Below are 13,608 nucleotides of genomic sequence, written 5' to 3'. Positions count from 1 at the left end.
TTAGAGCACATGGTATTGGGGGTAGGATATTGACATGGATAGAGAACTGGTTGGCAAACAGGAAGCAAAGAGTAAGAATTAATGGGCCCTTTTCAGAATGGCAGGCAGTGACTAGTGGGGTGCTGCAAGGCTCTGTGTTGGGACCCCAGTTATTTACAATGTATGTTAACGATTTAGAGAAGGGAATTAAATGTGACATCTGCAATTTTGCGGATGACACAAAGCTGGGTGGCAGTGCGAGCTGGGATGTGGATGCTATAAGGCTGCAGGGTGACTTGGATAGATTGGGTGAGTGGGCAGATGCATGGCAGACGCAGTGTAATGTGGATAAATGTGAGGTTATCCATTTTGGTGTCAAGAACAGGAAGGCAGATTATTATTTGAATGGTGTCAGATTAGGAAAAAGGGAGGTGCAACAAGACCTGGGTGTGCTTGTACATCAGTCACTGAAAGTAAGCATTCAGGTACAGATTGGCACAGAGGTAGGAAGGGGAAACCCTGAATAACAGAGCTGAGACCTGATTCTGTGCAGTCAGTAAGTGATGGATCGGCAGGAATTGGTATGGTAGAGTACAAGCGCAGATGAGTTTCTGCACTTCCAGGCAAGATAAAATTGGGCCATTCGGTCCCTAAGATCCCCAGTGCAATCCCACTTCTATCACTTATGTCCCTGCAACCCATTCTCCTTCACGCACCCTGTTAAATCCTCCCTGATTTTCCTACCACCCACCCATATGAGAGATAACTTACAGCGGCCAATTAATCTACTAACCAGCATTACTTTAGGAAATGGGAGAAAACCAGGGTATATTTGGAAACCTGGATGTGGAGATAGGAGGATCTGGCTAGAGTGGTAATTTTACTTCAACTTGAATAACCATTCAATTAAATCACAGATTACCGTACCTTAACTTTGTAACCTTGACATGCTTCTGCGTGCTAAATGCTGAGTTTGCCCTCAGTCTCGCCGACATTTTAACCTGACACCTCAAGTCAGCATTTTTTCATTGACCCCAGCCAGATTTCTCCCAGCCTTCCTGGTGACAACAGGCTGGCTCTAGCGTTTAACTCTTAGTTCTGGTTTCCAGAGAAAATAGTTTCTCTCCATCTACCCTCTCCAATGCATTAACCACCCCAGGGCTACAGAGCCATGCAGCACGAGGGGTCACTAAGTGTGTGCCAATTCTTTCATGAAGCAATGCAGTTCGCATAAATCACCCCTTACTCTACTGGACTCAAAGGAACGCAAAGTCTAATCGCGGCAATTTAATCTTTGCTGTGTAACCTTCTTAGCTTTCAGTCGCTGCTCTCACAGGTGAGTGCCTTTATTTTACTGCGCATTAATACATTCATAAACAGTAGCACATGCGGCACGGTGGCGCAGCGGTAGAGTTGGGTTCGATCCCGACTGTGGATGCTGCCTGTGTGGAGTTTGTACGTTCTTCCCATGACCTGCATGGGTTTTCCCCAGGAGCTCCGGTTTACTGCCAAACTCCAAAGACTAAGGGGTTTGCAGGTTATTGTAATGGTAAAATTGTAAACTAACGCTAGTGTATGTAGGATAGTGTTAGTGTGTGGGATTCGCTGGTCGGCACAGACTCTGTGGATTGCATCTCTACACTAAACTAAACATGCGTGTAGGATTTGTTGGAAGGAACTGCGCATGCTGGTTTACACTAAAGGTAGACACAAAAAGCGGGACTAACTCAGCGGCACAGGCAGCATGTCTGGAGAGAAGGAATGGGTGAAGTTTTGGGTTGAGACCCTTCTTCAGACTGAGTCAGTGGAGAGGGAGACTAGAGATATGGAGGGGTAAGGTGTGAAAACAACAGTTCAAAGCAGACAATGGTAAGGAAATTTAGAATAGTTAGTCTGAAGAAGGTTCTCGTGCCGAAACGTCACCCATTCCTTCTCTCCAGAGGTGCAGCCTGTCCCGCTGAGTTACTCCAGCATTTTATGCGTTTAGGATTATTCTATTCACTTGGCACCCGACAGAAATCCAGCTGGGTTGCTTAAACCTAGTGAGTCGTTGCACAAGACCCGGGATGGCTGAACAGAGCAAGGTGAGGGACTGGAAGAATTGTGCTGTAACAAATCTTTCACTTAGGTCATCAATTATTGAAACAATTGATCAAAGAGTCAGACGCAGTAGGCTTTTTAAATGGTTTAGACTGAAAGACGCTGCGAGTCTGCCTCGGGTACTGGCAGCAACAACGACCAGCTCCTGCTCATGTTTTTCTTTTAATTTAACACAAAAGGTGTCAGGTTCCCAGCTAATAAATAAAATAAATGTTGTGTTTGTTTTACTGACAACAGCACTTCATTGGTTTTATTACGGGAAAACAAGGATTGGAGGTGGTGGGGGTGGTGGGGGGGGGGGGGGGGGGGGAATTTAGGATGTGGGACTTTGCCTGCACTGATGCACAGAGGCTTTAGCATGGAAACGGGCCTTTCCACAACTGAGTCCAGCGTGATGGAAGGGAGACCCAGCAGGGGGCACTTCACTGCTGCGAGGAGATATAGACTATATGATTCATTTTTTGTAACTTTGTCAACGCCAGAAACGTGGCGTACTACTTGGGTGGTTGTGGACCTCTGCTGTATGATTTTGCCGGATTGTATGCAAAAACAAAGAATTTAACTGTTGCTAAGTATAATTGAGTTGACCATCGATTATCCCACTTTCACAACTCCACCGCTGCCCCACCCTGCCAGCCTCGTGCCACCGTGGCGCCCTGTAGCGCTAAAGTAAAAGGTGTGTGAAGTAAGCGGGATTACGCTGGAGTTACCTGCAACGCCGTCACAAACTGGATGGTGCTGACCATAGCTAGCGCCGAGCCCTGAGGGAAATTGTGGCGAAGCGTGTCCACAAAGTGTGCGCTGTCGATCTTGACGTCCACAAACACGTACAGCATCTTTATTCCGGCCGTGGCATCAATGGGAACTGAAAGGGTGAAGAACAGAGAAAGTCAGCCCGCTGACCAGAGAGTGAACACAAGGTACAGACCCATAGCCCACTCCCGCCTTCCCGGAATCTACTTCTGATCTTCAGTCCCTGAGGTACTTAATTTCGGCGTCATTGAATTGAATTTAGTTTAGTTATCAATCATCGATCCCCGCACACTAACACTATCCTACACACAACGGGGACAATTTACACTTATACCAAGCCAATTAACCTGCAAACTTGTACTCTTGGAGTGTGGGAGGAAATCGAAGATCTCGGAATAAACGCACGAGGTCACAGAGAGAACGTATAAAGTCCATACAGATAACACTCGTAGTCAGGATTGAACCCCAGGTCTCCGGTGGTGCAAGCGCTGTAAGGCAGCAACACTACTGCTGCCACAGGGTATAGCCATGGAAACCGCTTAGAAACAGGCCCTTCGACCCATCCAGTTCACGTCAACCATTGATCATTCATTCACACTGATTCTGTTCATTCTGTGGGATTTATACTGCTCAGCAGGCATAATACTTCCCCAATTACATGCTGTTGTGTCAGTGTAAAACAGCCCAACAGTGCGCAAGGCAGCATCTCTGGAGAGAAGGAATGGGTGACGTTTCGGGTCGAGACCCTTCTTCGGACTAGTCAGACTATTCTCGACCCAAAACATTCCTTCTCTACAGCGATGATGCCTGGCCTGCTGAGTTATTACAGCATTTTGTCTACCTGCAATTTGAACCAGCATCTGCAGTTCCTTCTTACAAAGTATCCACAGTGCGCCAACTTGGATAGTGGTACTCGGTTTAGTTTAATATAATTTAGAAATGCAGCATGGAAACAGGCTCTTCAGCCCACTGAGTCCGTGCTGACTCTCAATCACACGTTCACACTAGTTCTACGTTATCCCACACACAGATAGCACCCGAGGTCGGGATCGATCCCGGGTCTCTGGTGCTGTGAGGCAGTAGCTCGACCAGGTACATCACTGTGTCGTGCTAGAAGATTGAAGATGAGACACAAACGCTCCATGCCATCGACCCATTCGCCTGAAGGTACTCATTAAGTATGATTAGTTGGGCAAAGTTTTCTGGTATTACTTGGCAGCGTGCAGATGTTGTCAAGGCCACTATTTCATTTCTATCCCCAGCTGCCCTTCGAAAGGAGGTGGTGAAAATTATTCTACGGTGTTATTAAGGAAGGAGATTCAGAAAATGATCAGCATATAATAAAGGAACGCAATACATAATCAACTCAGACAGGTGTGGGACTGAGATGAGGACTTTTATTCCTCTAATGCTCTGGAAGTTGTTGATTAGTTTCAAGACACAGCAGAGGAATATCCCCTTTGGCCCACCGAGTCCACACCGACCAGTGGAACCCGTACACTCTCCTACACATTAGGGACAATTTACAATTTTCCCGAAGCCAATTAACCTGCATGTCTGGAATGTGGGAGGAAACCGGAGCACCCGGAGAAAACCCACGTGGTCACAGGGACAATGTACAAACTTCTCCAGGTGCACAGTCGAGAGCATGCTGACCGGTTGCATCGTGGCTTGGTTCGGCAATTTGTGCGCCCTGGAGAGGAAAAGACTACAAAAAGTAGTAAACACTGCCCAGTCCATCATCGGCTCTGACCTTCCTTCCATCGAGGGGATTTATCGCAGTCGCTGCCTCAAAAAGGCTGGCAGTATCATCAAAGTCCCACACCATCCTGGCCACACACTCATCTCCCTGATACCTTCAGCTGGAAGGTACAGGAGCCTGAAGACTGCAACAACCAGGTTCAGGAATAGCTACTTCCCCACAGCCATCAGGCTATTAAACCTGGCTCGGACAAAACTCTGATTATTAATAACCCATTATCTGTTATTTGCACTTTATCAGTTTATTTATTCATGTGTGTATATATTTATATCATGGTATATGGACACACTTATCTGTTTTGTAGTAAACGCCTACTATGTTCTGTGTGCTGAAGCAAAGCAAGAATTTCATTGTCCTAGACAGGGACACATGACAATAAACTCACTTGAACTCCGTACAGACAGCATGGTCATGATCAAACCTGGGTCTCTGGCGCTCTAAGGCAGCATCACTACCGCTGTGCGACCATGCTGATGGGAGAGGGGTATGTTGCTAATGGAGCAAGACCCATATGTATTATGGAGGCGCTCAGGAAGCAGAAGTGTCTAGTTTATAGTAAATAAATGTGAACTGCCCTAACCTTTGCAGTTTTAATTACATTCACACTAATGGGATGTGAATAAAAACACTCCGATAAATCATTTCTGATTTAAGTTAGAAAATATTGGCCGTATATCAATCGGTTGAAGGGGCACCAAATGAGAGACATTTCTCACAGAGAATTAAGCAGAAAGACACAAAGACGCATCCACCCACACATACACACATACTTCTGCCACAAGGAGAAGATCTAGGTTTATGTTCATTGTTGTCACATGTATTGAGATACAGAGAAGAGCTTTTCTTTGCATGCTATTCAGTCAAAAGAGGTACTAGACATGAATACAATCAAACCCCTACGGAGTACATAAGGCAGATTGAAGAGAGAGTGCAGAATATAGTCTCTCAGTGTTGTAATGTGACAGTTCCAGAGAAAATGTCCAATTTCCATGATCAAGCAGGTTGGAAAAATCAGGGTCTGTACTCCAGCTTATGGGAGGACCCTGCAAGGACCATTTGAGAAACTTGAGAGGAGTTGGCCCTTGTGTGAGGTACAGGAGGTGTGGCTATGGCAATCCAACAACTTCTATTGAACTTATAGTTAAATTAAATTAAATTTCTTTATTTATATAGCACATTTTTAGTCAACTTGCATTGACCCCAAAGTGCTTCACATAATTACATCCACACACAGTTGTTTAGTTTCGTTTAGAGAGACAGCATTGAAATCGACCCTTCGATCTACTATCTCTACCTAGGAATCTATCTGGGCAGATAGAGTTTAGAAATGAGACTGGCACCTTTACAGGAGGTGGAGAGGTGGTGGATTGAGAGGGGGAAATGGGAGGAGAATCGGGTAAAGATGGAGGAAGAGAGAAGGAATTGGAAGCGGTAGGGAGAGACGATGAAGAGAAAAGAGAGAAAGTAGAAAAAGAGGAAGAAGGGGAAAGGGAAAGAAAGGGGGGGAAGTTCGGCAGGAAAGTATAGATTGAGAAAGAGGGAGATGAAACAACTTTTATTTTTATTGTATGAAGACAAATAAGACTAAAGCTAGAACATAGAAACAAGTATCTAATGCGGGGTTAAATGTTCACCTGCACCTTTCTCTCCCACTGTTGCTGATTGGCCCATTCAATTCTTTCAGCAGTCTATTGTAGTTAACAAAGATAGACACAAATTGCTGGAGTAACTCAGCGGGTCAGTCAGCATCTCTGGAGAAAAAGGATGGGTGACGTTTCGGGTCGGGACCCTTCTTCAGTCTGAAAGGGAAGGGGAGGGCACTGGAGGTAAGAAAAGGCCAGAACAAAGCAGGACTGGCTACAGATGACTTAGGTAGGGTGGAACCCATAATGGTGCATTGTTGGATGAGGAAGAGGCGATCACATCCTTTTTCTCCAGGGATGCCACTGAGCCACTGAGCTACTCCAGCACTTTGTATCTTGTTGCAATTCATGTTTATAGTGCCTTAAAACAAGATCGCAAGGTGATTAAGAGGAGAGTTATTTAACAACTGAGGCTGATAAGATTTGAAACAATGCTTGTATAGAGAGGTGGGTTTAGAAAAGTGTTTTACACAGCAGAAAGTGGGGAAGAGGACTGTGCCCAACACCAGGTGACCAAACCTCTGGGATGGTTTTGGCAACCTCTTAAAAACAGTGTGATGGATGGAGGGTGAGGAGGAGGAGTTTACTGTACTGATTGTGTAGGAAGGAACTGCAGATACTGCTTTAAACCGAAGATAGATACAAAAAGCTGGAGTTACTCAGTGGGACAGGCAGCATCTCTGGAGAGAAGGAATGGGTGATGTTTCGGGTCGAGACCCTTCTTTAGACTGGGATAAGGAAAACGAGGTATACAGATGGTGATGTAGAGAGATATGCATGAAAAATATGCAAAAAAGTAACGATGATAACGGAAACAGGCCATTGTTAGCTGTTTGCACAAACTCCACCTGGAGTTCCCCAGATTGATCCTGTTTGAGACCTGCTTGTTCACCGCAGTACGCAGGAAGGAAGAAAAGGCATTGGATCAATTCTCACAGCAGTCTGCTTTGTCAAAACCTTGGACAATTATTGTGAGTCTGCCATCAGGTCACAGAAAACCAGGCAGGTAATTGATCAACCTCTGGTTATGGAATGCAACAGGGCAAGGCTGCAATGTAGCAGATAAAACTTGGTCCGGCACTCTGGGTTTAACATCACTGAATGCGCAGTCCTGCAAAGCTTCTTGGACCTCACGTAGGAGACTTAATGGATCGGCTAGTCAATACAGAGAAACGTCAAGGGCCCCATTAACTCCTCATTACTGCATTAGTAAACCAACAAAGTACTGCCAGGGCACGAATCAATATGGAGCCCAACGCAGATGGAAGGTGGGTTCAAAGCTGAAAAAATGAATTGGAAGAAAAGAAGTGTTGAAATTGCTCGACATGGAGAGAGTGTATCGGGATGCAAGCTATGGTTGGCAGACGACAACCCAGAGTTCATATGTTCACTTGCTCACCAAAGTAAAGGAGGATTGTTGTTGCCTTATAGCCAAGAGAAGCACACCAACACCTTGACTTCCATACAAGACTCAGGAAGTTCAGCATGTCCCTAACAACCCTCACTAATTTCTACAGATGCATCGTAAATAAACATTTTATCAGGATGCATCACAGCATGGTTTGGGAATAGTGCCATCCAAGGCCACAAGGAATTGCAGAGTTGTGGACGCAGCCCAGACCATCACGCAAAACGTAGTTTAGAAGGATGCGGGGGGGGATCTTATAGAAACATATAAAATTATAAAAGGACTGGACAAGCTAGATGTAGGAAAAATGTTCCCAATGTTGGGCGAGTCCAGAACCAGGGGCCACAGTCTTAGAATAAAGGGGAGGTCAATTAAGACTGATGTGAGAAAAAACTTTTTCACCCAGAGAGTTGTGAATTTATGGAATTCCCTGCCACAGAGGGCAGTGGAGGCCAAGTCACTGGATGGATTTAAGAGAGAGTTAGATAGAGCTCTAGGGGCTAGTGGAGTCAAGGGATATGGGGAGAAGGCAGGCATGGGTTATTGACAGGGGATGATCAGCGATGATCACAATGAATGGCGGTGTTAGCTCGAAGGGCCGAATGGCCTCCTCCTGCACCTATTTTCTATGTTTCTATGTAAAACCAACCTCTCTTCCATTGACTCCATGTACACTTCATGCTGCCTCAGCAAGGCCTCTAGCATAATCAAGGTCCCTCTTCTCCCCTCCCCAATCAGATAAGAGATACACAAGTTTAAAAATGCATACATCCAGATTCAGGAACAATTTCTTCCCAACTGTTAGCAGGCATCTGTACGGTGCTCTCATTAACTTGAGTGTGGTCCTGACCTCCCATCTACTTCATTGGAGACCTTTGAACTATCTTTAATTGGGCTTTATCCTGCACTAAATGTTTCACCCTTTATCTGTGTGCTGTAGACAGCTTCATTGTAATTATGTGTAGTCTTTTCTTTGACTGGATGGCACACAAACAAAAGCTTTTTCACCGTACCTCGGTTCATGTGACAACAATAAACTAAATGAAATCATCCTCCAAGAATAACGGTCCACAACTCTGGAGAGCGTAGTCCACATCACCAATGACAGAAGGCATCTCTCAATGATGGAGGAAATTCAGAACCGCCTTCAAAGTGCTCATACCTCTTTTATCCATCTGAGTAAATGAGTAGCCGAATAGAAGTATTCAGCCGCTGTCCCTCGGGGGCACCTCCTGCAACCAACCGTGAGGGCGTAGAAGGTTAACCCCCCCCCCGCTGTCCTTACATTAGCCTCATCACCCAGCCCAGAATCCAAAGGCATGTCATCCTCCATTGCAAGGCAAACAACATTGCATGAAGGAGGGTCTGCGCCAATGATAGACCACAACTTACATTGACAGTGTCCCCCCCAAGTAAACGGGCCACACAGTGCTGGCCATGACTTTGTGGGCAGTGGTCTCAGGGTCAGGCCTTGCGCTCAAGCCTCAGCCTAGCAACACAAGCTGGGGACGGCAATCTCTGTAGAGTTAAGAACATCGTTGCACTGTCGGATGTGATATCCGATGGAAAATGCTGAAAATTAAGGCCTTCTCTGCTCACAGTCAAATTTTTAAAAATCCCAGACACTAATCTGAAGAACAGCAGGTGAATTCTCCCAGCGATTAAGAAGGAACTGCAGATGCTGGAAAAACGAAGGTAGACAAAAGTGCTGGAGAAACTCAGCGGGTGCAGCAGCATCTATGGAGCGAAGGAAAGGGGTAACGTTTCGGGCCGAAACCTTTCTTCAGATCCTTGTTCAATATTTGAGCAAAACACAAAGTGCTGGAGTAACACGGCAAGCCAGGCAGCATCTCTGGAGAACATCGGTAGGTGGCATTTTGGGTCGTGACCCTTCTTCAGACTGGTTGGAGTAAGGAGGAGAAAACTGAAGAGAGAGATGGAGGCAGGACAAAGCCTAGCGAGCGACAGGAGGAAAGACACAAAAAGCTGGTGCAACTCAGCGGGACAGGCAGCATCGCTGGATAGAAGAACTGGGTGACGTTTCGGGTCGAGACTCTTCTTCAGAAGTGATAGGCGGATACAGGTGAGGGGGGCTTGACTGGCAGATGGCTGGAGTAAGTGATAAAGGTTTAAGTTTGTTTAGTTTAGTTGATTGTCACCTCCACCGAGGTAGTGAAAAGCTTTTCTGTTTCGTCCGCTTCAGTCAGTGGAAAGACTATGCACGATTACAATTAAACCGCCCACAGTGTACAGACACACGATAAAGGGGATACAAGTTTCATGCAAGATAATGTAGTTGGTGATGGGATGGTTCAGTTGCTGGATAACACCTGGGAAGAAACCATCCCGGAATCGGGGGGTGTGCGTTTTCACATTCCTATACCTGTTGCCTGATAATAATAATAATAATAATAATGGATGGGATTTATATAGCGCCTTTCTAATACTCAAGGTGCTTTACATCACATTATTCATTCACTCCTCAGTCACACTCGGTGGTGGTAAGCTACTTCTGTAGCCACAGCTGCCCTGGGGCAGACTGACGGAAACATGGCTGCCATTCTGCGCCTACGGCCCCTCCGACCACCACCAGTCACTCACACGCATTCACACACAGGCAAAGATGGGTGAAGTGTCTTGCCCAAGGACACAACGACAGTATGCACTCCAAGCGGGATTCGAACCGGCTACCTTCCGGTTGCCAGCCGAACACTTAGCCCATTGTGCCATCTGTCGTCCCTGATGGGAGAGAGGAGAAGAGGGAGATTCGTCCTTGATAATGTGATAAGGAGATAAAAGAGTGTCAGATCGGGAGAGAAGAGGGGTGAAATGTAATGCCACAGGGAGGGATATAGGTGGAAGGGAATGGGGAGGGGAGGAGAGAGGTGGGGGGGGGGGGGAAATAAACCCCTATCCACCTATCACTTGCCAGACTTTGTCGGCCTCCACCTCTCTTTTCCAGCTTGCTCCCCCCCCCCCTATTGCAATCAGCCTGAAGAAGGGTCCAGACCCCTAAAGTCATCTGTCCATTCCCTCCACAGATGCTGCCTGAGCCGCTGAGTTCCTCCAGCACTTTGTGTTTTGCTCAGGGTTCCAGCATCTGCAGTCTCCCTTTTACTCAGTATTTACTCTCTTCATCTCCATCTCGAGGGCCGGCAATCTCTACCTTTCAAACTGGCAGCAACAGTGAGTGTCACCACCTCCCACCTCCATGTCTCATTCCAGTGAATCAAAATCCTTGGTCTTCCTTCTTTGGAAGGAGTACAATAGCTCAAGAAAAAGGCTCACCACCACTTTCCCAAGGGTTTTGAGGAAGTGGCAAAAATCGCTGACAAATCTTGAGACACAAAGACTGGTGGCTAAATATATTGCAACAGCTTGAAAGAAAAAAAAAAATCATGCTTTTCTGTCAGTATCCCCAAAGAAGTTACCCACATTTTACTGTATTTGAAAAATTGCTGGCTTCACTCACGGTCCAAAGAAAATCATAAATAAAAAAGGTTGCCCAGTCATTTATTTAATTCACATTTTGGAACCTTAACTTGTCTGTTGGATGTGCTCAATTATTAATGATCATAGACATAGAGTGTTACAGTGTGGAAACAGGCTCTTCGGCCCAACTTGCCCACACCAGCCAACATGTCCCAGCGACACTAGTCCCACCTGCCAGCATTTGGTCCATATCCCTCCAAACCTGTCCTATCCGTGTAACTTGTCTAACTGCATCTTAAATGTTGGGATAGTCCCTGCCTCAACCACCTCCTCTGGCAGCTTGTTCCATTCCCTCTGTATGAAAAAGTGAAAAAGTTAACCCTCAGATTCCTGTTAAATCTTGATTTAGAAAGGTTGGCTGTAAACACGGAGGTGGTGAAAGGCGCTACTGGAATGCAACATCTACCTCAGCTCTGCCGTGGGACACGTTACGTGTGTCGGCTATTTCCAGACAGGACTACAAGATGACATTTTCATTCCAGCCTCGTGGTCTCTGGGAAAGATGTGCAGGAATTAGTGTCAGGTTTGAGGGCCGTGACTGTACCGGCCCCACTGGGAAACACTGTGAAGCCGCCGCAACGCATTTCACTTAGGATGCTAAGGAGCTGTCAGGAGACAGGGATCCATAATCCCCCTTTGGCCTGCGCTGAATATGGAGCTAAGGAGACAGAGGTCGACGAGAGGTGTTTTAATGCTCCCCGCTAGCCAACACACATGTAAAAGAGGACTCTTCCAATCGGCGTATCACAAACAAAGTTCAAGAATCTTTCATGTGGGGGTCGGTAACCTTCACACCGAAGCAGCTGGTTACCTCTGCCTGCCTGCCTGCCATCTGCATTTAATGACACTTCATAAGGAGCTGTCTGAGCTTGCAAGGGCAAGCGGTGAAGGACAACACACCCACACACTCACAACCAGCACTCTGCAGCGACCCAGCCAACACCTCATGCCACACTCCTTCTCCTTCTTCTCCTCCCTCCTCCCCTCTCCCCCCTCCTCCTCCTCCCCTCCCCACCCCTCCTCCCCGCCCCCCCCCTCCTCCTCCTCCTCCCCCTCCCCCCGGCGCCAGAGACCCGGGTTTGAATGCTGTCTGTGCGGAGTTTGCACGTTCTCCATGTGATCACCTGGGTTCCTCCGGGTGCTCTGGTTTCCTCTCACATCCCAAAGACGTACGTGTTTGTAGGTTAATTGTTCTGTTAATTACCCCTGGTGTGTAGGAAATGAACGCAAAAATTATGAAAATGAGATAACATGGAGTAGCGTGAGCGGGCGATCGATGGTCGTGGACCTGGTGCATCGATGAGCCTGTTTCCATGCTGTATCTTTCAACTAATTAATCAATCAAGTTGTGATCAACAACAGGGTTGTCAGATTCAGCCTAGGTGTGATTCCACTGAATGGCTCTGGAAATTCTGATCTTTCTGTATAAACACCAGCCATATATGTGTGTGGATATATATGTCTAGGCAGTGGGGAGCGATGGGGGGTCTTAAAAGGAAAGCAAACTCAGTCAAAGTTCAGACACAAGGAACTGCAAATGCTGGGATCTTGAATAAAACACAAAGTGCCGGAGTAACTCAGTGGGTCAGGCAGCATCTGCGGATGGGTGAAGAGCCCCGACCCAAAACGTCGCCTGTCCATTCCCACCACAGATGTTGCCTGACGCACTGTGTTCCTCCAAGCACTTTGTGTTTAAGTCTAAGTTCAACCCACTGCGTAGCTGCACAGAACCAGTAACCCAGTAGCTGGGGAGGAGGCTGTGAGAGAGGATTTGGATGTCTGGCACTGCAAGGCAACAAATCCACCGCTGCGCCACTGTGCTGCGCGGCCAAGTGAACATGGGGAACGCTCTACAGAGAACATGGATAGGCGACGTTTTTGGTCAGGACCCTTCTTCAGACTGATTGCAGGAGGTGGGCAGGAAACTGGATGAGTGGAGGGTGCAGGATAGAGCATGGCTTGTAATAGGTGAACACTGGTGAGAGGGTTTTTCGATAGGCTAAAGAGAGGATTTGTGCTTGGTCTTCATTTAGAGATTGCGAAGGACCTCCAGTTCTATGAGTTTAAGAAGGAACTGCAGATGCTGGAAAATCGAAGGTACACAAAAATGCTGGAGAAACTCAGTGGATGCTGCAGCATCTATGGAGCGAAGGAAATAGGCAACGTTTTGGGCCGAAACGTTGCCTATTTCCTTCGCTCAATAGATGCTGCTGCACCCGCTGAGTTTCTCCAGCATTTTTGCGTACCTCCTGTTCTATGAGGTTGCTCCACTTTGCATTTATTTAAAACCAGATTTTCTTATCCACTCCCAAAACACGAAGAGTTGAAATTCATTCCTGCGCCCACAGATATTCAAAATTTGATTTAAAAAATATTTGTTCCTTATTAAAAATACATTTCCAGTGAGTGTATTTTCACGCTTCTCTCTCAGCAGGGTGCCACATTACTAATGCAACCTGCCCACCTCAATA

General features: G+C 46.6%; 1 protein-coding gene across 2 annotated transcripts in view; it reads right to left on the bottom strand.

Moving 5' to 3' along the window:
- The window catches only part of dph1 (diphthamide biosynthesis 1), a 683,707-nt gene that overhangs the window by 341,418 nt on the left and 328,681 nt on the right, over positions 1–13,608 (bottom strand). For both annotated transcript variants that reach the window (XM_033045748.1, XM_033045747.1), the window contains exon 5: positions 2,790–2,944. In XM_033045748.1, the coding sequence (XP_032901639.1) occupies positions 2,790–2,944 (155 nt within the window). The remainder of the gene's footprint in view (positions 1–2,789; positions 2,945–13,608) is intronic.

The sequence above is a fragment of the Amblyraja radiata genome, chromosome 28 (genome assembly GCF_010909765.2).
Source record: "Amblyraja radiata isolate CabotCenter1 chromosome 28, sAmbRad1.1.pri, whole genome shotgun sequence".
Classification (NCBI taxonomy): Eukaryota; Metazoa; Chordata; class Chondrichthyes; order Rajiformes; family Rajidae; genus Amblyraja; species Amblyraja radiata.
The sequence above is the reverse complement of the archived record's forward strand: the minus strand, read 5'-3'. Positions and strand labels throughout refer to the sequence as shown.